At 34.8% G+C, this 25,764-nt stretch overlaps 1 protein-coding gene across 1 annotated transcript in view; it reads right to left on the bottom strand.

The window, feature by feature from the left end:
* The window catches only part of SLC12A2 (solute carrier family 12 member 2), a 112,263-nt gene that overhangs the window by 67,757 nt on the left and 18,742 nt on the right, over window positions 1-25,764 (bottom strand). Inside the window, exons 2-5 of the mRNA XM_022588706.3 lie at window positions 16,642-16,761; window positions 15,339-15,414; window positions 14,937-15,032; window positions 467-606 (exon numbers count right to left, since the gene is read on the bottom strand). Of these exons, the coding sequence (XP_022444414.1) occupies window positions 467-606; window positions 14,937-15,032; window positions 15,339-15,414; window positions 16,642-16,761 (432 nt within the window). The remainder of the gene's footprint in view (window positions 1-466; window positions 607-14,936; window positions 15,033-15,338; window positions 15,415-16,641; window positions 16,762-25,764) is intronic.

Here is a 25,764-nt window from a genome sequence, read left to right as displayed (position 1 = left end):
CCTTCCTGGCATGATCCTTTTTTCTCCCTCTCATCTTACATCTCTTGCCACTTAGTGCTCCAGCCATACTGAAATATTGTTTTTCTTTTTTCTTTTTTAATATATCATACTCTACTCCTTCTAGATCTGTTTCCTTTTCTTCCCTATTCCCCTCATACCATACTTTACCTCTCCTATCTGCCTGCTAATGGCTAGACTCCCTTCCTTGGAAAACCCTGCCTTGACCCTCCTCTGACACCCCACTCCTGGATGGTATACTAAGTGATCCCCCTCGTGTTGCCACGGCCCCCTACAGTTAGCCATTTCTGACACTCTATAGTAATTATTTTTGTCTATCTCCCATACTAAACGTCTTGAAAGGCGAGTTTCATGTTCCTTGCTGCTTTCCTAGCATCATATATGGTAAGTGGCACATAAACCCTCAATAAAGATTTGGGAAACAAATGACTGGAAAAAGGTGAATTACCTTAAGCAACTCCACCACAGTTTCGGCAAATCCAACCACATACATAGCAACTGCAACAGCATTGGCAAAAGCGAAGATCAGGCCAATCGCACCGCCAAATTCTGGCCCTAGACTTCTAGATATTAAATAATATGCTCCTCCTAAAGAAAAGGAAAAAAAACACACCAAAAGTACTAATGTTAGAATTTTAAATGTCAATCCTTTTAATTATACAAAGCACATGCCACCAGTAAACACAGCAGTTAAACTCATAGGCAAGTGGGTGAGCATATTTTTAGGAAGAAACACCCAGAAAGAATTCTTTACAACCCACTTCATTCATAACAGTTCTGAATATCCAGAGAATTCTCCTCATGTTAAATATAAAATCATCCTGCTATTTAAATTATCTTTCTCTTCTAAAACTTAGATTAAAATGGGTAACAGCCTCTTCCTCATATTCAGAGACACCAAGATCATTTCCCAATGATTTTCTAAGTAATAGTTTTAATCTTAATGTAACATTTAAATTCACAATCGACATGATTCCAGTTACTTAAATTAGTGTGATAATTTGCTGGTAACGTGAATACTAAGGCAAAAAAGAAAGTATCAGAAGAAACTTAAAGGATAGCACATACTGGCACCCTTAACAGATATATTAATAGTTTGTATTCTAATAAATCCTGCCTAAATGGCAGAGTAGACAAAGACATTAAATAAGCTGTCATGAAGCAAGTATTTTTCTAACTTGAAAAACGAATCAGTATGATGATTTTGAGTCAGTCTAATGCTTAGTTGAAGTCACTAAGAGCTCTCCTAAAATTCTAATTTACTTTTGGCCTCTAGGTCGTAATCAAAACTTAGTTTTAATAACAATGAAGTTACAGTAAGTTATATACATTTTCTAGACACTGATGAAGTATTTATTCTTAAGACCATATAATGAAATGCCATTAAACAGCTTAATATTTATTTCTACTGCTTTCCCAGTATAATGAAGACAAACGCAACAACAGATTCTACAATTTAATAAAGTACTAAATGTGCAAACTTTATTTTGGAAATATCTGTAATAGGTTTTGTAGTTAATTTTTATCAAGTTTCTCAAAATATTATATACTTTAAACCTATCCAACAAAACTACCTTAGTAATTCACTTTACTAATTAATAATTTTATCATCTTGAAAATTCTGAAGAAAAAGAATTGCAACCTGACCATTTAGTATTAGTCTCATTTTTTTTATGAGATGAAATGACTTAAAAATTTCCCCCAAATCTTTCTGAACACTAAAAATTCTAATGGACTTATATAATGACAAGTTTAATTAATCACAAGGAAAATCCCTGGAATATAATTAATCACAGCCTACATTTAACAAACATGTTTTCAAAATTCATGTAAATTATTTCATTTAATCCCAATACCAATAATGAATTAAGAAAAGTATTATCTATCCCGATTTTATAGATAAGAAAATTAAGTCACAATAAAAGGTTAATTGAAATCAGTCAACCATTCACGTGCTTCAGTAGTTGACAATACAAACTTTAGAATGAGAAATATCACCAAGAGAGCCTATAAAAGCATGGAATTCATTTGTTATGTGTTTAAAGTTTTGATTTTATGAAATTTCAAATCTTTCTATTACTAAAAAAATATATATCTTCTTTTTAAATTTTATTTATTTAATTTTATTTTATTTTGGCTGCATTGGGCCTTTGTTGCCGTGCACAGGCTTTTCTCTAGTTGCCGCGAGCGGGGGCTACTCTTCGTTGTGGTACGGGGGCTTCTCATCGCAGTGGCTTCTCTTGTTGCGGAGCATGGGCTCTAGGCACGCAGGCTTCAGTAGTTGTGGCTCGTGGACTCTAGAGTGCGGGCTCAGTAGTTGTGGTGCACGGGCTTAGCTGCTCTGCGGCATGTGGGATCTTCCGGGACCAGGGCTCAAACCCATGTCCCCTGCATTGGCAGGCGGATTCTTAACCACTGCACCACCAGGGAAGCCCCCCAAAAATATCTATCTTAAGGGGCATTTAACATGGGTAAAGATAATGGGAAGGGAAATATGAATATTCTTTATATGAATAAAGATAATCAGAAGGGAAATGAATATAAGTAGCAAATTCTGACATTTCAGAACTATTTAAAAATCTTCTTCCAATTGGGATACCTAAACTTAAAACCTAGGACCCAGTTTCATTACTTTTTAAAAGATTTTTATTTTTTTTTAAGAAAAAGTTACACATGAAGAATATAAAAGCATCTGCTTATCGTCCTATACTTTAAATTCCTGATGAAAAGCAAAAGTACTCTGCCCTATTTCTTCTCACTTCCATTCCTGCATCCTAGAGGTAACCAGTTTTAAGAGCAGCTTTCTCCCCCTTTTTCTCCTTAGCAACAAAATAGATAGTATAAAAGATCTACTACTCTGAAAGACTGGTCTATTTACTAATCAGCATAGAGTGGCATCTTAAATTAAAATTTTTATTAAATTTAAATTTTATTAAATTTTTAACTTAATTCTACCAAGTACAATTGACTCTTGCATGACACAGGTTTGCACTGCGCAGGTCCACTTATACGTGGATGTTTTTCAACAAATATATTGAAAAACTTTTTGGAGATTTGCGACAATTTGAAAAAACTCACAGACGAATCAAACAGCATAGAAATATTGAAAAGATTAAGACAAGGTTACGTATGTCATGAATGCATAAAATATATGTGGATACCAGTCTATCCTTACATAGGTATGAGTTGAGTGATATTTAATATAAAATTAATGTGTTAATTTTCTTAGTGTTTTATGTAACTTTGCTCTCAGAGAATTAATTACAGTTCAGTATGTGCCATATTTCCCCTCACCCCTTCTAATTAGAGAAACTATCATCACAGATAAGTGTTTTTTTTAAATGTTACAATGTTTACAATACTGTATTATGAATATGACTGTACTGCTATATGCCATAAAAATTGTACAATGATTCACTCAGTGTATAGGCTAGGCTATCCTGACACAATCGTATCATTATACTGGGTTACAATAAAGCAATCATATTGCTGCCTCTTTGTTATCAATGTATGAATTGTTATACCTGTAAATAAATACACATTTCTTTTTCCACATTAGCCTCTCTTTTTTTAATGTTTTTTAAATTTCTCATATTTAAAAAAAATTTTTTTTGGAGGATAGCTGATTTACAATCTTGTGTTAGTTTCAGGTGTACAGCAAAGTGAATCTTTACATATTTATCTCTAGTGTTAGTAATGTGTGTAACATACACTACACAGTGTTTTGTACTGTATAAGACAATATTGATGTAGGTAGTGACAGATGATACATCTTGCAAACAGATGATGTAAAACATATGGGATCAGTACAGTACTGTAAATGTACCTTTTCCTCTCTAGGATTTTCTTAATAACATTTTATTTTCTCTAGCTTACTTTATTGTAAGAATGCAGTATATAATACATATATACAAAATATGTGTTAATTGATGGTTTATGTTATCTGCAAGACTTCTGGTCAACAGTCTATTAGTTAAGTTTTGGGGGACTTCAAAGTTATACATGGATTTTCGACTGCACAGGGGTCATCAGCACCTCTAACCTATGTGTTGTTCAAGGGACAACTGTACTATTACCATTCCCATTTACATATACGAAAATTAAAGCTTAGAGAAGTTAAATAACTTGACCAAGGTCATGCAAATAGTAAGGGAAGAAGTAGGCTTAAACTCAGGTCTCTCTGACTTGTGTGCTTACTTGGTACAGTAGGTATAATTAAATTAGCCTTTTTATTATCATTGAATAAGCTGAAGAGTATGAAAAAAATTATGATGAATTAAGAGGCAACAATAGAAAAAATAACTATTTTATTTACAAAAAATCTACTGCTCAAGCAAACACGGGAAGTCAATATGGAAAAAATATCCTCATGGACTCTCATAATTTGGCCATAAAATGCCTTGTCTCCTGAGTGTAGAAGACATCAATGAGTCAGGTACGAGAGATACTTAAGTAATGACAATACTATATACACTGGGTTCCATTATCACTACACATTGATCTGGGGACACATGCCCCTGAAGCTCTCACTAGATTTCAAATCAACAACCAAAACACTGACTAGGTTAATCAAGAGCCATATGATTACTGGCCATAAAATAAGTCACTATAAATTTCAAAGAATTGAAATGAGACAGTATTACTGACCACAACAGTGTTAAATTAAATGTATAGACTTCCCCTAAATATTTCTAAATTATGCAACACACTTTTAAGTAACCCACTAGTAAAAGAATAAACCACAGGGAAATTAAAAAGCATTTTGAATTGAATGATAATGAAAAGAAAACATCAAAATTAGTGGGATATATCTAAAACAGGAATTACAGGGAAATTTATAGTTTTAAATTCTTATATTAAAAAAAATGATACTTCAATTAAAAATAAATAAATAAGGTGAAATCAATGATCTAAGCTTCTACGTTAAGAAAGCAGAAAAAAGTAAGTAAACCTAAAGTATAAAAAAATAATAAAGGGTTAAAACTACTGATGCAGAAAACAATAAAGAAAAATCAATAAGGCCAAAATAGGCAAACTCCTTGAAAAACCTGCCAAAACTATAACAAGAACAGTAAACTGAAATAATTCTATAGCTATCAAAGAAATTAAATTTGTAATACACACACACACAAACCATAGGCACAGGTAGCTCCATTGTTGAGGAAGAAATAAGATCAATTTTACAAAAACTGTTTCAGAAAACTGAGGATGAAGGAATACTAGCCAACACCCCTTATGAGTTTAGCATAATCCTAACGCCAAAACCTGACAAAGTTTATTACAAAAAAAAGAAAATTTTAGACAAATATTCCTCGTGATCATAGATTAAAAAATCTTTAACAAAATGTTAGCAAGTAAAAAGTAGCAGAAAGCATAATATCTTTGACCAAATATATCTTTGATCTTTGTGGGGTTTATGCCACAGATGCTAGGTTATTAAGATTCAAAATATCATATAATTTGTGATAATAACAGAATAAGAGAAGAAACCCATATAACCATTTCAACAGATGTAGAAAAATCATGACAAAATTCAACATCCATTCATAATAAACAGTCAGCAATTCAGAAATAGAACTGTCTCAATCTGACAAATGACATCTTCCAAAACTCCATAGTTAACATCTTAATAGTGATATATTGAACTCAATCCCTCTAAAACTGGGAACAGGCAAGGATGTTTATTCTCACCACTTCTATTCACCATGGTATTGGAGGTCCTACCTAATTGAACAGTGTGAAAAAAGAGAGGGAGAGAAAGAGGGAGAGAGGAAAATACTAAAGACTGGAAAGAAAGAGTATAAACCATCTCTATTCACAGATGACATGACTGTTTATGTTTAGCAAAGTCACAGAATAGAGAACCAAGATATGGAAGTCTATTGCATTTCTATACACAATCATAAAAAAATTGGAAAATGAAATTTACAAATACCATTTACCAGATGAAAAACATGACTGATGGGTAAATTTAACAAAACATGCAAGACCTGTATACTGAAAATATACAACATTACTGAGAGAACCAAAGACCTAAATAAATGGAGAGATATAGCATGTTTAGAGATTGGAAGATTCAATACTGTTAACATGACCATTCTTCCCAAAAAGATTTTTTAAGAGTGAAATTCCAAAGCCCCAGCAAGGTTTTTTGTTTTTGTAGAAATTGATATTGCTAATTCAAAAATTTATATGGAAATACAAAGAACCTAGAAGAGCCAAAACAATTTTGAAAAAGAACAGAGTTGAAAGACTTAGGACATATAAAGCTAAGCAATCAAAACAGGGTAGTCTTAGAATAACTGGCATAAGAGAATAAACAAACAAATCAGTGGAACAGGATACAATACGGACAATACACAGAAAACTGATCTTTCAACAACAGTACCAAAACTAATTCAACATGGAATAGATAGTTGGTTGACAAATGGTGCTGGAAGAAGTGGCTATCTATATGGGGGGATAAGAGTAGGGGAGAGAAGAACAATCTCTGTCTCACATAATGTGAGGCTATTCATAGTTAAAAATCTAAAAACAAACTATAAAGATTCTAGGGGAAAACATAGGGAAATATCATCATGACCTTGGGATAAGCAAAGATTTCAAGACAGAACAATAAAAGCACTAGTCAATAAATTAAATAGACAGATAAATAAATCTGAGAATCTGGGCTTCCTCAAAATGGTAAACGTTTCCTCTTCAAAAGACATGATTTAGAAAACGATAAAAAAAGATGATGCAAGTCACACACTAGGAAAAATATACACAATACATGTTAGACATAAGACTTGTATCCAGAATATATTTTTTAAAACTCCTCCAAATCAGAAACAAAAAGATAACCCACTTTAAAAACTGGCCAAAGATATGAAAATATTACAAGATAAGATATACAAGTGGTCACAAGCACATGAAAAGATGCTTATCATCATCATCATTAATCATCAGGGAAATGCAGTGGCGGTAAGACACTATTAAACCTCCAGAAACACAGCTATAATTAGAAAGCTGTAACAAGTGTTGGCAAGAATGTGGAAAAACTGGTAGTCTCATATATTGCTGATGGGAGTATAAAATGGTACGACCACTGTAGAAAAGCACTTGGCAGTTTCTTATAAATGAAAAGTATACCTACCCCATGAATCAAGAAGTCATTCCTAGGTAGTGTCCCAAAATGAACAAAAACATACAAAACCACAGAGACTTGTACAAGAATGTTCATGTCAGCTTATTCATAATAACCTCATACTAAAAAATAGCCCAAATGTCCATCAATAGGCACTAAATAAACACATTTTTTACTATTACAAATTTTATAGTGATAAAATGGAATACTACACAGTAACAAAAATGAAGAAACTAAATGGATGTATTCCAAAGACATTATGTTAGGTGAAAGAGATGAGACATAAAAAGAGTACCTCCTATATAATCCAGCCTGGGCTACCAGTGAGGATCTGATTGTCAAGAAACTTTCCAGTGTGATGGAAATATTCCATATTTTGATTGAGCTAGATGTTACGCAGGTTTACATGCTTATGAAAACTCACAGAACTGTAAACTTAAAATCTGTGCATTTCACTACATGTGAATTTTACTTCAATAATGCTTATTTAATAAGCTATAAATCAACTGTCAACAACTAACATTTTTTAAATTGTACCATAGTCAAAATGAGATAGGAAGTAATCATGTATGTTAGACTTCAAAAGGAGATTTTTGGAAAGGGGCATTATCAGATACAGCTTTCACGAATACTCACAACTGACTTCAACTCAAACTACATAGAACCTTTAAAGTAATATGCACAAAGATAAAAAACCCAAACAACTATACGCAGGAAGGTAGGAGCAGTATTTATTAAATTTTGACCAGGCACTCTGGATGTTTGTCTAATAACTATGCCACAAAACAGACATTTCTTAAACCACATGTGGCTCTTAAAAGTTCTCATCACAAAGAAAAAAAAATTTTTCCCTTTGGTATCTATAACAGATGATGGATGTTCACTAAACAATGTGGTAATTATTAAAATATATATAAGTCAAGTCATTTTATGCCCTATTAAACTTGTACAGTGTTGTATGTCAATTATATCTCAATAAAAATAAAAATAAATCACACATGGCTCAATTAGCACCATATGGCTCTATGTGCTAAGGTGGACTAAATGTTTCATATTAATGTGAAAAATATTTGAATTTTTAGAAACACTAACAAACCTGTTCAACTCCAAGTTAATTTCTTTTGGACTATTTAATCTTCATTTATTGTAACTAATGCTCACTCTTAGACAAAAGTTGGACAACAAATCTTACTGTCCATTGTGATGCTGAAAAATCACAGCAAGCATGTGGTCTAGGACAGCCTCAGTGACTCAAGGTTGTGGGTAACAATCTCTGAACAAAACCAAACTCTGACACACATTTTCTATCAAAATGAATTTCTTTCGAAGAGTAGCTTGAAGGCCATTCAATTTAAAATACAAACTACAACTACGAGGTAGAAAAATGAACACATTTAAAATTTAATAAAGTCTGAAAGGTAATAAGCTCCAGTTTTAAACAGTTTTGTGAAGTGACAATGTGATGGTTAATTTTATGTGTCAATCTGGCTGGGCCCTAGAGCCCAGATATGTGGTCAAACATTATTCTAGATGTTCCTGTGAGGGTGTTGGGCTGAGATTTACATATAAATTGATGGACTATGAGTAAAGCAGATTGCCCTCCATAATTTGTGTGAGCCTCATTCAATCAGCTGAAGGCCTAAATAGAACGAAGACAGACATCCCCTCTCCAACAAAAGAGAATTCTATAGTAGATAAGCCTTCACATGTGAACTCAGGCCATTCCTGGATATTCAGCCTGATGGCCTTCAGATTAAACTGAAGCATCAGCTCATTCCTGAGTCCTCAGACTGCTGGTTCACTCTTGAATATTTTGGGCTTCCCAGCCTCTGCAATCACATGACTCAGCTCCTTCCAATAATTCTTTCTACCTATGTACACTTCATATTGGTTCTGTTTCTCTGGAGAACCCAGACTAATACATACATGATACAAGGTAAAATGCAAATCATACCAACAAAGGTCTTGTATACAAAATATATAAAGAACTCAAAACTCAATAGTAGGAAACCACAATAAAATAAACTCAATAAATACCCTCCAAAACACTGGGCAAAAGATTTGAGTATAGAAAGAAAACTATTCAGCAATTACTCTTCAGAGTTCATCTGGTATGATTAGCAAATACTCCAGAATCCTTTATTTGTCAGAGCAGTAAGCTACCTACTTCTGTACACTCACTTAACAGTTTATTCAAAGACACCTTGTATAAAATTCTGAGGAACAACTTTAGGAATGCTATGGGGTGATGATGGATCCAAATGGATTCAACATCCATTTTAGTTATTGTTCTAGGAAATATATCCTAATACCCTGGTTAACAAATACACAACAAGGAATCTGCCTGTTAACATTCAGTAAATTTCCTCTATTCCGTTGCCATTATGAAGCCATACAGGAAAAGGCGAAGTGACAAACATGTAATCTTCAGACCATAATTCAGTACTATGTTATCATTGTGACTGATCACTTGAATACGTTAAACTTTAAAATCAAAGACATGTAGCTCTAATTCTGCAGCAGACAGTTTGGGAACCAAGTTAAAGTATTTTTAATCATTAAAGACTGGCAAAATTGAAAGGTCACCAAATGAGTCAAAGAGAAAACCCAAGCCAAATTATTTACAATTACTTGCCAGATTCACGTTTGAGTTACTTGTGGTGCATAAGTAGTGCTTTACTGAACTGAAAATACAATGTTTATGTTTAAGTCCAATAACTCATAATATAAGTTATAGAACTGCTTTTATTCTTTTTTTTTTTTTTTTTTTTTTTGGCCATGCGGCATCTTAATTTCCCCAACCAGGAATCGAACCAGTGGAAGTAAGGAGTCCTAACCAGTGGACCGCCAGGGAAGTCCCAACTGTTATAGAACTGCTTTTTACAGCTTCTTCAAACATTTCACTGATTTGAAAAACTACAATTTGAAATAATTTAGCAATAAAAGGAAAGAACTACAGAGCTGAAATCTAATTTACAACTCCTTGGTTGGTAATGATAGGAACTGATAAAGTTATACAATGGGCTAAACAAAAAAATCTGACAATCAATGATAATCTGATTTTTTACCAATACAGAGAGTACTTTCTGTCACTTACAAGATGTGAAAAATGTTAATTTTTCCTCACTTCCAATGGTTTGGCTTTACCTATATACAAAAGTGAGGAGGTCAATTATTTCAGAGAGAAGAAAAAGATACCAGTATGTGAAGGTAATTCTGACATATTGCAGACATTTTTAAAAGGTTTACCAGTAGAATTTGCATAAAATTAAATTTTGTTTAAAAAAAGGCTGTTTCATTTTTGCATAATGCAACATCAATGTTCTATGACATCAGACAATGTATTTCAAAGACCATGGTACCATGCCTAGCAGTTAGATCTCAAAAAATAACTGTCACTATTACCTGAACATAAGCTCCAAGAAAATAGGGTCTTGTCTGGCTTGCATTGTTACAAACCCAGTGCCTGACACAAAGTGCTCAACAATTATCTATTGATTGACTGAAATACAAGGAATATAAAAATTTGATCTTAGTCACTTATGCAGATTTCTATTGACTTTAGATTCTCAGAACTGCCCATCACAAATTTGATATAGCCTGGGCTTTTATGTGAAAGTGTACTGACCTCTGTTTTTAATACTCCAAACCAGAAAGTGGTTGAAGAACTGTTCCCTTCTATTGCTCAGTTCACATAATACACTATAATCCACAAGCAGAATTTACATTTCCATCTTATAAAAGGTTGCCTGTGGTTGTCCTCTATTTCACAGATGAGTTGATATTCAGAGGTTAATTATCTGAGAACAGAAGAGACTCTGGTCTGTGAAATCTAGGAAATGCAGACCTGAGTGACAGTGGCTGCTGGCCAGCAGCATCTAAGTTGCAGAACCTGTTGCACACGGTCCAAGGAAATTCTGTAAAATCCAAGATCTCAAGGACACTGGGAGGATTTGCAGAACAGGAAAGAGCTCTGGGCTCCCAGGTGCAACAATCTGTAGTGCCTGAATATGTGTGCTAGGGCAGGGAGTATGCCAGTGACTCCATCAGCTAGTTGCTGGTGCTAGTTTTATTCTGTAGAGGCACAGGACCTAGGGGATGGTTCTCTAACCTCCCACCAGTAGCTTTAAATAGCAACCCCCCATATTACTATAGTCTAATCAAGACTGAAACGCAGAATCTTGTATTTTCTAAGTTTTTACTTTTTTTCCCAGAAACCCTGAATATTTCCACATTATTTTTATCCTAGACTTCATAATTGGACACTATTACATTTGTTCACAAGTTGACAGTTAATTTATATTTTTTAAAAAAACTACACTTTTCTAGATTGGTACCTGTTTAATCTCTAAAATGTACTGTTAAAGCCAACGTTAAGGCTATTTAGTAACATTAAATAGCTGTGGCATAAATCACACAACACTAGGAAATGTACACATTTCACACACTTACATGGAGTTGGAAGTACATATACCTCACAAAACAAGAATAAAATATTATTCAGTGTTAATATAAAAATACATGTCATAATTCAGTTAAGAGTCAAGATAAATAAAACAAATTAAAATGTCAAGCACTACCTCAAAATAGTTCATTTATATTAATAACTACACACTCAAGTTTACAAAAGGGCTCTTAAGACAGAAATTAGCAGCCACAACCTCTCAGCAATATTTTGAGTGAAATACTTCCTTGTTAATGCCCTTAATAGTCAACTTTCAGTCCACAGAAAATTAAGATGGGTCTCCAGACATCTCTGTTCCCGTAGTATCCCTCCATTTCTCCTAAGTCTTTGCACCCTGACCCTCCAGATAGCTCTAGCTCTACTGCTCTCCTCTTACGCAGCCCTTTCAAGGAAGGAAGTCAAATAAAGTCCTCAGTGGTTGGGCTAGAGGGCATCCAATGCAGGCACCCTTGGTCCCATATTACTAAAAGATAAAAAGCTTATTGTGAAGAACAGCAAATAAACTGCATCTATACATTAAGTCTCTTAAAGTTTGTTTTAAACCATAATTCCCTCTCTCTGTTTTTTGCTCCTTGGAAAGTTTTATTGAACAAGGATTCCTTGTTCCAGAGAGATTCCTAGTCTGGCATTTGCTGTCGTCATCCTACAGTGTCATTTAGTAAGTTCCTCTCTCCCCTGAATACTCTATGCTTCCTGAAGCTATAGGCATGATGTGATTCATATTCGATATTTCACAGGTAGTCTCATTAAGTAAAACATTTACAAAGTTGGAATATTCCCTTTTCTTCTTCACTTATTTTGTAGAAAAATTACCCAAAGGATAAATCTCTTATCAATTTTTTGCTTACAATGAGTTCAGGTAAGGAGTTTTCACTCAGAAAACTTGATTCACACTAAATTCTTTATCAGTTTTCAAAGTAAGTTTTAGTTCTCTAGCATTCTTCAAAGGTGAAAATGACATTTTTCTGTGTGTGTGATGTCTGTGAACCTAGGGATTTTATGTTTTCATTTAAATCAGTTACTATTAGTAGTAGTATTGCTGTTCTATCCAAATTTAAGTCAGTGTTAGTTTCTTCAAGTTGGCTCCTTGGTCCTTTTGACATGAAACAAAGTAGGCTTTGTTACCTTCTTTACTTTTTGATGTGAAAAGATGTCTAGACTTCTCTAGTACACTTCCTACCCAGATCTGGAATCAATGCTTTCTCCAAGGTTCCCTGGTTCCTCTGAATGGAAATACACAATGTGGGCACTAAGGGTGTTCACTGATACTGGGCTGGTCATTTGTTACAGGTGATATTTGTGGACAGAGCTAAGAAATATATACTTTTGGGATAAAATGTGTGAGTCATACTGATACTTTCAATTTAGAACCATGAATACAGAATACAATGTAATCTCACCAGTTTTATACCTATATCTACTTTCTCCCTTGTGGAAATACCGTTTTTCCAAGAAACCAAAATAAATCCTGTTAGGGATCTCCAAGTCTACAAAGCAGATGGAGAGAAGACACAGGGGTTTACATTTATTGCAAAAATCTCCAGGAACTTTCACTGCAGACGATGCAGCTCATTTATTATTCTATAAAGGATTAGCCAGCTTTCTAACATCACTAACTGATCTAAGGGAAAAATCAATGCCTTCTAGCAAAGCTTCAAAGCATTTGGTCACTTCTTTAAATTAATGGCTTTCTCTTTTTCTATAGGTTTCATTATTTCAGCAAATGTATTTACTTTGTCATTTATGAACAAATGATAACAGAAGAATTCCAAATTGTATAATCCAATTTTTTTTTCTCTATAGTTAGTTACTCTCTGCGAACTATCATTTTGAGGGAACTCAGGCAAAACTGCAACAACATATGGTACTTTGCTGGGACACATCTTCATGCACTCCATATTCTCATACTTCCTTGGTGTCCAGGACAGAAAACTAGATACAAGTCTCTGAGATATTCATAAAAATATATGAAAACTACTGGTAGTATTGAAACATGAAATGGCTTTTTAGTCACAACGCAGGAAAATCTATACTTTCCTTAAGTTTGCACTCACACAGAGAACAGAATGGGGTTTGTGCTGACAGTGGGTCCATGCCCCACTCCCCTTGAGGCTTACAACCTAGATTTGAAGGGCTGAAGACAAGGAGAAATTTTATGATGATTTGCTGATCCTCTCAAATACCTAACACAGCATCCCATTTCTCCCCCTGTGTCCATTCCCCAATAGCAGCAGAATGAAATGAAGCATGGAGCACCCAGTTACATAAGAAACCAAGAATCTCTCAGCACTGTCTGATCAATTGTTGGACATAACCACATCTTGGACCCCAATTTGCTCAACCCGGATTCACGTACATATAAAACTTCAGCCAGCAGTGATGCATGCTCAGCACAGTCATAACTATAGATGTGAGCTACCAGCTTCCCTTAGGGCCATAGTGATCTGAATTCTCTGGTATATAAAAAAATATGAAGACGACTGGGGAAAAATGAAAAGCTCAATCCAGTTCTCTCTTTCTCCAAGTATTAATGCAGAAAAAGCAGAAACTGCATGTATATAATGTCAAATACAGATCTGCAAAATAGTTAAGGCAGATGGAACAGGTAGATTCTTTTCTCACTTGATCTGCTATGATGAATTTACAGAAACTGGTATACATTTTCTCTTCTTTCTCTTAGGATCTTCCCCTCACTCCTCCAGCTGAATGATGAGTTTTTGTTTGGAAAATGGATTTCTTTTCTTCTTGTTCTCAGGGGTCCCAAGGCCATTCTCCTGGTGTCCTGGGTGTTCTCCCTGGGAAGAGTAAAACCTCACAAGGCAGGTCTTGTGGGCTCCAATAAAATAGGCCTCAGGGTACCCAGAGAAGAGAGCTAGAGTTGAGGGCATGGATTCAGAGTCCCAGGTGTAACTCACACAAGCTATTAGACCATGAGGACAGAACTCTGCCTAAGTTTCCTTCAGTGGGGAGGAATGAGGTTACACCTGTACAATACTGACCAAATGCAGGATGTACACCACTGATCCAAGGGCTGAAGCCTGGGAGAAGGCAACAAGGGGTGCCTTGGTGGAGAAGAAACCCAGTTAGAAGCTCCATTCTTGCTACCAAACACACTGAACAATCTGAAGCATACATGTTTGTGTATGGATCAATTTAAAATTTTATATTCAAAATATTAGTTAAAAAGTACTTGATAGCAACTTTCTTGCCTATATAGAACCTGATATGTTGCTTCTTTAAGGTAAAAAATAACTAGAGATATTTTAAAATCTCAATTTATTTAGTGTCAGTAATCCAATGCTGATGATGTAAAAAGACTGAATTTACCTCCTCGTACAAATCCATTAGTAGCTATTGCCGAAGTAGACAATCCTGTGATAGTTGTCACAACAGTGGCCATTATTATTACAAGGACTGACAGACCTTTAGCGAAAAAGAAAAGAGACTTGAGAATACTTACACTCTCATTTAAACCTGCCACAGCTAGAACTGGTTAGTCTAAGTATACTGAATTTACATTACAACCTATAAATTATCTTACTTTTATCTCATATTAGATCAAATCAGAATTATGAAAAAAGTGACATTAAGACAACAGTCTGATACAAAGGAGAACATAATGTAGAATGATTCCAACTGCTTGAATATTATGAGGTTCAGACTACACATGCACACAGCCCTTTCCCTATTCATTCTCAAATGAATCAAGCAGTATGTCACTTCACTTACCTATTCCAGCTTGACCCACAATCCATGACAATCTAATAAAGAGCATTACTCCCCAAATGTTTAACATACATCGTACCTAGAAAAAGAGGCCAAGTCACAGATGAAAAGTAATTAAATACACAGTAAATGCTAAACTAGCCAATAGTAGGATAACATACATTTTAAACTACAGAAGGTCCTTTCAAATCTCTTATCCCACCCTTTAACAGTTTTTTTTAAAGAGCTTTATTGAGAGCTTAAATGTAAGCTAATTAAAGTATAATGTAATATACGAGTATATGTGTGTGTATGTACTTTATACACACACATTTATCTGAAGCAGCAGAAGCAAAAGAACAAGAAAGGCACAAGGAATATTTTAAGACTTCAGCCCTAAAAAAAGGAGTTTATGTTCCCCCTTATCAATGCAAGTCAGTTTTTTACTTATTCTTTTATAACATCTTTACTTCATGACTTCTACAGCGGATTTAAGTATTATGTAATATCTGTCAACACAAAATGCCAACTGTTCACACATCTTTCGAAAACCTACTCTTTGTAAGACAGCATCCTCAATTTATTTTTACTTTTATTTATTATGCTCGTACATAGAATACAGCCTTCCAAAATAGTAAAATCTAAGAACAGGCAAACAATACAACTCAGAGCTTAAAATACACTCTACTGATTAGACAATAAAATCACTACTAGAACTGGTATTTTTCCCTCTACTTCTCCCCTAAATGTCAATACAACTCTATATTAGTGCTTCCAAAGTCCCAATGAGACTCTCTACTCCAGTCAGATCCTTAGTGCCTATTCAAACACAGAAAAAGAAAGTAAATCTGAACCTTAATCACCTAAACCTGTCTACTGAAGTGATCTCAACACTTATGTCTCCTTTATTCTGTTAACATCTTGTTAACATCTATACATTTCTCTTCAAAAAAAATACAGTAGCAGGAAAGGAAGCAGGCATATTTCAGCTATATTACCTGCCCAGCTTTCTTGATTGTGTTGCTCTCATCAATTTAATAGCTTCATACTTAATTTTTGAAAAGTGACAATATGTGAGATTCAGAAGAGGTTATAAAATATAACTTAGAAGTAATCAAATATAATTTGATTAAATTAATAAATATATTTACTTCACTGAATTTAATACCCACAAGGAAAGGAGGTGCAAGTATTAATTTGGTCCTCCATAACAATCAGATAAAACCGTTTAAAAAAGAGAAAGCATTATCTCGAGAATGATGATATTAGGAAGATTGTATAATAAACAGAAATGTGTAACTCTAAAATTAAGTCTATAGGTACATACTAGCACACCCTTGATCCAGCCAAACTTCACAACTCCTTTACTTTCCGCGGTATATGTGACCACAGCCTCTCGGGTTGGTGTACTTTCTTCCCCGTTTGCAAAGCCATCCTCAAAAGGTTCCTGGTTATAAGAGGAAATGTGAATTATGCTTAAGAATTATTTAAAATTTAAAATCACCTGATAAAAACAAACATCACTAAGTACACTTAGTGTATTTACAAGAATGAAGGGTTTCTGAATATTTTACCTAAGGACTGAGTTTTAAAAATTTATCATGAAACCCATTGTAATAATTTAAACTTTTAATTACATTTTGGTGGTATCTGGAGAACACAAAAAATACTATTTGCTAAGTATAGGCTAACCAGGTCAGTCAATTCAGACCTTGTCTCTCCAGCCACAACTTTATATTACCTGGATGCCACCCTTCCCCTATCTGGACTTTCAGTGTTAACAATATAAAGCTCCTCTTCGTCACCAGTGAACAGTTTTCCCTTTATAGTCTCTGACAGCGGGACTCCGTGGATCCCAAGATTCACCCCTAACTCCTGCCTTTACTCACTCCTGAGTTCAGTCACTCAGCACTCTTCATTCTTTCCTAATTTTTCTCAGATTCAGACGTGAACTGGTTGACACAATGCATTTTCACTAGTGTCTCCTTCTAAGGCTTTTATGTTTCATGTCTGATTCTATAATTCTTAGTTTTTCTTCTTTATATTCTCTTTCCTTCTCTCCATGGCTCTCAACTTTTGTTCAGTCCCAACACACCCAAGGCACATGACAAACTTCCAAACCAGTGGCAGTGCCTTAAACAGATCATGAAGGGTGGAAGGGTGTTGGGAAATAGAAAATGTTCTAGATCTAGAATCCTGTCCCTAACACTAGCCCCATAGTTCTTCCTCTACCCATATCTCAACAGCAGGGAACAAAGTACAGCTATATTTCAAACATTCAGTCTTTAAATGAAAAAGAGCCAACTAAATTATCATTTAATCCTGAACACTGTGATCTAGATTTCCTACAATACTTTTTTAAGAAATCATTTTCAGTGGTTATACCCTCTACTGAATTCTGAATATAATTTTTTTCATAGAAATGAGCTGCAGCAAGTTCTGTGTTACAACAGAGAAAAAACTATGTAATAATCCAAACTTCCTTTTTTTCTTTGACTTCTGTTAGCCAAGTAGACTCATTTAATTCCCTTAATGCATTATTGCTATATGGCCTTTCAAAGTGCTATCAACCTAGATCAGCTCTTATATTCCATATTTTTATAATGTACCTACTGCAAATTCTTAGATTTTTAAGCAATAGAAGAAACAGTATAATAAGTCAGATGCAGTAATTTCTTTAAGTATATTTTTTTGAAATTATTTTACCTAGGCTCTTCTAAATAATCAAATTTTAAACTAATCTCCACGTTTATGCTAAAAGACATAGCTATAACTTCAACTACATGAAATACACGGAAAACAACTCATTTTAAGATTACTAAGAACTTAAAAATGAACTTTAATGTTGACTAATCCTGACAGCTCACAAACTTTTAAAAACAGATCCTAAGAGAAATAAATCATAATGATTTCCCTTACAGCACAGTTTCATAACTACTGTCTACTGTATCAAATGATTATTGTACTTTAAAAAGGATGCCCCAGGCTTATGGCATATAAGACACTTCATAAAAATTCTGTAATCACCCCAATCTTCTATACTTTTTAAAACAGCCTTACTGAGCTCTTATTCACATACTCACCCATTTAAAGTGCATATTTCAATGATTTTTAGTATATTCACAAAGTTGTACAATTATCACCACAGTCAATTTTAGAACATTTCCATCATCCCAAAAGAAGCTCCACGCCCGTGAGCAGTCACTCTCCATTTCCCCTTTTCTGAAGCTCCTGGCAATTACTTACTGACTTTCTATCTCTATGGATTTGCTCTTCTGATATTTCATATAAATGGAATAACGCAATCATACAACATGTGGCCTTTGTGTGCGGCTTCTTTTCCTTAGCATAACGTTTTCAAGGTTCATCCATGTTATAGTACATATCACTCTTTTTTATTGCCAAATAATATTCTGTTGTATGGATATACCCCATTTTAAAATCTGTTCATCAGCTTATGAACATTTGGGCCTATTCTACATTTTAGCTATTATGAATAACGCTGCTGTGAATATCTGTGCACAAGTTTTTGTGTAGACATGTGTTCTTCATTTACCTTGGGTATATACCTAGAAGAATTTCTGGGCCATGAAATAGTTTTTGCAATGACTATTTCTGGTTGTCTTTCCCACCTCTTCTTTTGTATCAGTCTGCAGACTGTCACTCCTCATTTTAGTCCATGTGTCTATTTTTATCCCTCTTTTGTGCTTAGAATTTGGTATAAACATGGAAACCAGTAATAGTTAAACGTGTGAGAAATACGTACAAACAGGAAAAAATCTAATCAGGGGCCTGTGTAGCTTAGCAACCCACTTTGGCTTTACGTCCACTGTTGTTTATGTTCTATAGGGTAGGACATCACTGATGAATTCCCCCAATGCTGCCCCCAAAAAAGAAAAAAAAGAGAATTGATGGCTCAACTGTTCAATTATTCAAATAAAGCCAGAACAAAAATGTTTGCCTATTAACTCAATCAACTTTAAAGTAGACAGAAGTTCCTTAGATGTCACTCTAGGATATTTGGTGCTCTTCAGTTATAAAATAACATAAAATATTATATAACCTGCAAGTATTACAGGAAAATATAATGCTTATAATAATACACAAGAAAATACAATGCCTATAATTATACACAGAGAGATATTTCTATTCCCATCTCTATTAAAAGAAAACTAAAGATGTGTGTACTTAATAGGCTACTTTCTCCAAGGCTAAATTCTGATGTGCATGTCTTTTTAATAATTCAGAAGCAGGCAGGCATCTTAATATTTTTGCTGTATTTATTAGAATTCCACCTGAAAATTGAAGATCTAGCAATAATTATACCAGTTTCCACAATACTATGAACAACTATATTCAAACAACACTGTAAGATTTTTCTGCATGTATAACATATTTTGAAACAAAAATGAATCCAAATAAAATTTAAGTTTAACTTCCTTATCATGTTCCAATAGCTCTATTTTAAAGTGTTATTAATCTTTAAAATACAATTCAAAAATTAAAATCAATTGAGTATGTTATTTTTTATATTTCAATCAACAGATTTAAGTTAAATAAAATTGGGTTTATATTTATTTCCTGAAATAACAGGAAACCAAGGTAGAATACATTTTGTTTCTATAAATACATTAGTTTCAGAGAAATAAGGAAATTGTTGAGTATGGCGTTTTATCTACACAAACACACACACACACAAAATATTGTATACAAATCTTATTACCAGGAAAATTTCACATATACAATTATGAACTATAAATTATACTGATAGAAAAGTACATAAATAAAATCTTCGATCTACCTACCATTTTCAGAGAAATGAAGGGTTTGTGTTTTTTACTGTTTTTCACATAATGAATACAATGTCAAAAATAACAACATGATTTTTTGGATAACACCATATTAAATGAGATGGAACAAACTAATTTAAATTTATTTGGGGAAATAATCTTTCAAAAAGTAGCACTGTAAATCTGAGTCTACAAAGCAAGGATTAAGACTGGGCATGAGGGACTTCGCTGGTGGCGCAGTAGTTAAGAATCAGCCTGCCAATGCAGGGGACACGGGTTCGAGCCCTGGTACGGGAAGATCCCACATGCCGCGGAGCAACTAAGCCCGTGCACAACTACTTAGCCTGCGCTCTAAAGGCTCATGAGCCACAACTACTGAAGCCCACGCGCGTAGAGCCCGGGATCCGCAACAAGAGAAGCCACCACAATGAGAAGCCCGTGCACCACAACGAAGAGTAGCCCTCGCTCGCCGCAACTAGAGAAAGCCCGTGCACAGCAACAAAGACCCAAAGCAGCCAAAAATAAATTAAAAAAAAACAAAAACTGGGCATGAGAACAAGAGTGGGGAAGAAAGGAAGAGACAGAGGAAACAATGGCAAACACAGAGAGGTAGACCCTCAGTAACTGGAAGGATTTCTTAATTTGAGGAGCCAAGAAACAAAGAGTTCCACCAGGCTGTTAAAAAATTCATGACTGGAAATTAGGAGAGGGGCCAGGGATAAAGAGCTAGTGGGTGAAGCTATGGAAAAAGAATGAAAAGAGAAACTTTGGGAAAGAAAACCTGAGTAGCTGAGCATTTTTCTGAGAATACAGAAAACATAAGAATGAAAGGGAACTCTGGTTTCCATGGTCATTTATTTCTTTGCAGGGAGTAAAGGAGAATTTCTGCACTGTGGATACTCTCCTTTGTATATTCAAATTTCTACCTCAACTTGATCATTCTTTGTCCTCTAACCATAGTTATCTTTTTGCTGCACACCACACACCCCACCTCCAAATGTCCAGCCAAACGTGCTGAAATACTACCCCACGTTCATCAATGCACACCAACCTGGCTTCACCATGCCACAACACTGGAATAGTTTTAAGACATCCAAGGACTTCTCTGCTACCAAATCTAATAAATCTAATGTACAGTTTTTAGTCCCTGTCTCAAAGGACTTTTGAAACAGCTCATGATACTGTTGACAACTCCCTCTTTCTTCAAACTTCTTTTGAAATACCACACTCTCTTAGCCTCTTCCACCCAGCAGTTAAATGGTAAGAGTCCTTTCAATACTTGGTCTTAGACCCATCTCTTTTTTTCACTCTGTTTCTCCTATGGTCATCTCACCAGACCTGTAGCTTTAAACACCATCTGTATGTGATAAGTAATAAGTGACGGCTCCCATACTTTTCCAGATCAGACCTCCCCTCTCAATAACAGCTCTGTGTGTAAAATACTGATGTTGCCACTTCTATAGTTCATTACTTTTACTACTCCAATTCTTACCAAATAAGAAAAAAGAAATTGTCAGTGTACTACAAACAACTTTCCTCTAAATGAAAAGGAGAGGGAAACAGTTTCTCTTTTTTGGATTAGTTTTTAATTCTTAAAGGTTTCAGTGGACACTTAAATATCAAAAAAGGTATCTGATCAGAAAGATAGTACGTTCTAGACTCACAGATTTAGAGAACGAACTTATGGCTACCCATGGGGGCGGGGGGAAGGGGAGGGGGGAGGGATGGATTGGAAGTGTGGGAGTGACTTGTACACCCTGCTATATTTAAAACAGATAACCAACAAGGACCTACTGTATAGCACAAGGAACAGAGCTCAATATTCTGTAGTAACATAAATGGGAAACGAATTTGAAAAGAATAGATACATGTATAACTGGATCACTGTGCTATATGCCTGAAACTAACACAACATTTTTAATCAACTATGCTCCAATATAAAAATTTCTTAAATAAAATTAAAAACTTTCCATCAAAAAATTCTTAATAATTAAAATCCTTTATAATGTAAATTGATTTTAGATTTATTCTGCAATACACGTCTTAAAATTTTAGTTTTTCAGTTTCCAATATCCAAAAATTAACTTGTTTTGAATTCACTGATTTAAATTACCCTTTACATATCAAAGGTCATAACTCATACTCTGCTTGACCTAAAAAAAAATACAACTGAACACAAAGGCTAGACTTACTGATGATTTCTCAGTAAAAAAATTCTTAAAAAATCAAGCTATTGTTTCTTCCCTAACACCAGAATTTTCTTCAGTATTTTAGAGACAACCTAGGATGAAGACAGATTTTTTAAAGTGATGAACAATAAAGCTTTAGGAAAAAATACTTATCCAAGCTTTTAAAAAATTACAATTAGAAACCTTAACACTGCTTTCACTGGCTCTGTAACCGAGAGTGCAGTATTGTCTTCTGTGTACATCCTCATCATGGGCACACCAACACACTTTTCACTGATAAATGCTTTAGGTACACATTACACTAAAATGTCAGTTATTTTCTTTCTTCAGACATCCCAGTTACTAAGTCCACAAGACTTTCATCTCAAGTATACAAGGTAGTGTAGATGGTCTTTGCGACATCACTGGACAAGGATGTTAATACCCATGAAAGATGATTGTGCAGTGCTCAGAATGATTTATGATCATGTTTTGTCCAAAGTTGAATAAAGGTGCTTATCATTGTACAAAGAAATATCAAGACTGTCTAGACAGTGCAACTTTTGAATACAGTTAGAATAAAACATATTTCTGGCAAAGCCTATTACCAAATATATTCATTTTTATACAAATTTATTCCCTTTTTTTATAGTTAAACTGGTAAAGACTTGGCAAAAGTATATTAGCTCAGCAATTTCAGGCCATAGTAGGCAAAAGACAGTAACCTACATAATTTTTTTAAAATTTGGGAGGAGGGGAAAATGTTTGGGTTTTTATTTTGTCTTACTGGTGTTTCAAAGAACAACTGAGCAAAGCTGTACCAAACTATCTCTTTAGGTCTATGGCTGCTACAATATTGTTTCCAGGTAGACTTAAGGATGCTCAAATATGGACACTTTTTGAAGAGGGAAATGTACCAGTCCCTTAAAGTAACTTCTGATATTTTTCTGTTACCTGAAGATTCTACAGTTGCAAAAAGCAGTTTCTGAGCATAAACCACAACCACATCCTTCCACTCATTCATTAAACAAATATTTATTAAGCAGTTTTATCAAGAACCATGCTAGGGACTTTTCAGCCCTCCCAGAGTTGATAGTTTTATAGTAGAGGCTAGAGATGACGGGTAGGTTTTCTATCTTCTATCCAGGGCATTTTCTACTATACCAAGAAGCCTCTATTAATTGTTTAATCCAGTTAAAAAAAAAAAAAAACAGTTGATGCCTCTTTTCAAGTCACAGCCTCTCTGTGACAGTTTCCTAATCTGTAAAATGGAGATAATAATCCCTGACCACCTGTACCATTTCCTTGGAGTCTCAAGACTGTAAATAAAGATCAATGTGTTACAGCCACATAAAGCAGCTGAGGTTTCTCGGGCTTGACTATCAAGCCAACTGATACAGCTTGATTATAATACAGCAATTTAAGTTTCAGTGCCATGTTAGAAATGTAAAAGTGTGACTCACAGTTACACACTTCAAAAGGCTTAGTAGGAAAATTATTCCTAGATGGCCTGGCTTTTCAATGCCCAGCCACGTATCAACAAGAACAAGATTACACACTCAGTTGACCCTATCAGAGCAAAGGCAGCATTTTCTTTTCCGTAAGGCTGTACATGCTCTCAGCGCCCAGTCAGTGTTGCTCCTGCGGCACCTGCTGGGAAGCTCAAACCCAAATATATTCATTTTTTATGAATGTTATAAAAAGGTCCTCCATGTTAATACGGAGGACCAAAACCCATGCCAGTGAGCATCCCTTAACTCCTCTTGCAACTAAGGGTCCTCCTCCTTTTGTCCCCACACTGCATCTCTGAAATATATCTTGCATTAAATCTTGATCATGTTTTATGGATCCATTATGAATCCATGCTTCTGTGTTAAGGTTCATTTATTTAGAGAAACAAAATTTTCTTTTTTTTTCTTTTTGGCTGTGTTGAGTCTTTGTTGCTGCGTGTGAGCTTGCTCTAGTTGTGGCGGGCGGGGGCTACTCTTCGTTGTGGTGCACTGGCTTCTCACTGTGGTGACTTCTCTTGTTGCGGAGCACGGGCTCTAGGCACGCAGGCTCAGTACTTGTGGCTCGCGGGCTCTTGAGTGCAGGCTCAGTAGTTGTGGCGCACGGGCTCAGCTGCTCCGTGGCATGTGGGATCTTCCTGGACCAGGGCTTGAACCTGTGTCCCCTGCATTGACAGGCAGATTCTTAACCACTGCACCACCGGGGAAGTCCATAGGGAAACAAAATTTTCTATTAGCATTATCTCTGCAACTAGAAAGTGGTTATTAAACTAATACATTAACTTACATAGTTAATGTGAGGATTGGGTAAGATAAGGTATTCATTTACATAAAAAAAAGCTAAACTTATTGAAGATGAAGAAAGCTGCAAAGGAATAAAGATAGGATATGAGATGGCTTTATTTTTTCAATATAACAAAATTATACGTATTGGCTAATCATTTTCTGGCTGCCACAAAATATGCATCAAACAATCATTTACCCTGCCAAATGAAGACTAGGGAACTACACTGCATCCTAGCATTTTGATCTATGAAATAAAATTTGGATCCCAATCACAACTGATGTTACTTTTTACACAGTAAATCAACCTTACCAAATAATCTTAAGCAACAGAAAAAAAAAAAAAAAACTACCTCAACTGGAAAACAATGTTGTGGGGGGCAGATATATAGCTTATAAAATTTTGCATGCATTTAACAACTACTTATTTAGAAGATGTTATGTACAGGGTAGTAGCTATGGTAGAAATAAGAGAAATTTTTAAATATACAGAACTGTCTACCCTCATTCAAATTATCTGATTTCAAATTATTCTGGCAGACCATATCATCTAAATGCTAAAAATTTCTGTTAATTACAACTACCAAAAAGGTCACAAGTTCAACATGAAGGGTGATCACACATAAATAGAACTGAAACAATAATCCATTCCAGAAGTTTTAAATTCTCCCCAATTAATATTTGTACTAAATGAAAAACAAGATGGAAAAGCCTATTTAGCAGTGTAACAATCTGCCTCTTCCATCTTTTTCTGAGCAATTCTCTTACTATTTCCTATAACTACAAACACACTTGGAAAATATAACAGGGAAAAGGATGATTTTTTTCTCCATGACTTTTAAAGAGTTTGACTCTGGATAAGAATTGATTTATAGGTTAGGCAATAATTTGGTTTTGCATATTTGGGGTAAGGTGAACCCTGGCATAGAATCCAACCCAATTCAAGTTTATTGTGATATACACCAGATTTTTTGTGCTAAGTAATATTGCAAGATACATCAAAACAGTAGTTTTTCTACTGTCAAGAAACAAAAGTTTCATACAAAATACAGTTGTACATAATCTAGGTTTGGCTATCCATTACTCACAGGGTAAAATAAGAATTCGTAGTATAGGAGACCCTCATAATCTCTCCGGCTTCCTTTAATTACAGCCAACATTTACTGAAATACTACTGTGTTCCAGACACTTCCCTAAATGT

This window comes from Delphinapterus leucas, chromosome 3, assembly GCF_059928025.1.
Source record: "Delphinapterus leucas isolate spDelLeu-1000000601 "Yukka" chromosome 3, BTC_Dleu_Yukka2, whole genome shotgun sequence".
Lineage (NCBI taxonomy): Eukaryota > Metazoa > Chordata > Mammalia > Artiodactyla > Monodontidae > Delphinapterus > Delphinapterus leucas.
Note: the sequence above shows the minus strand (reverse complement) of the source record. Positions and strands in the feature narration are given on the sequence as shown.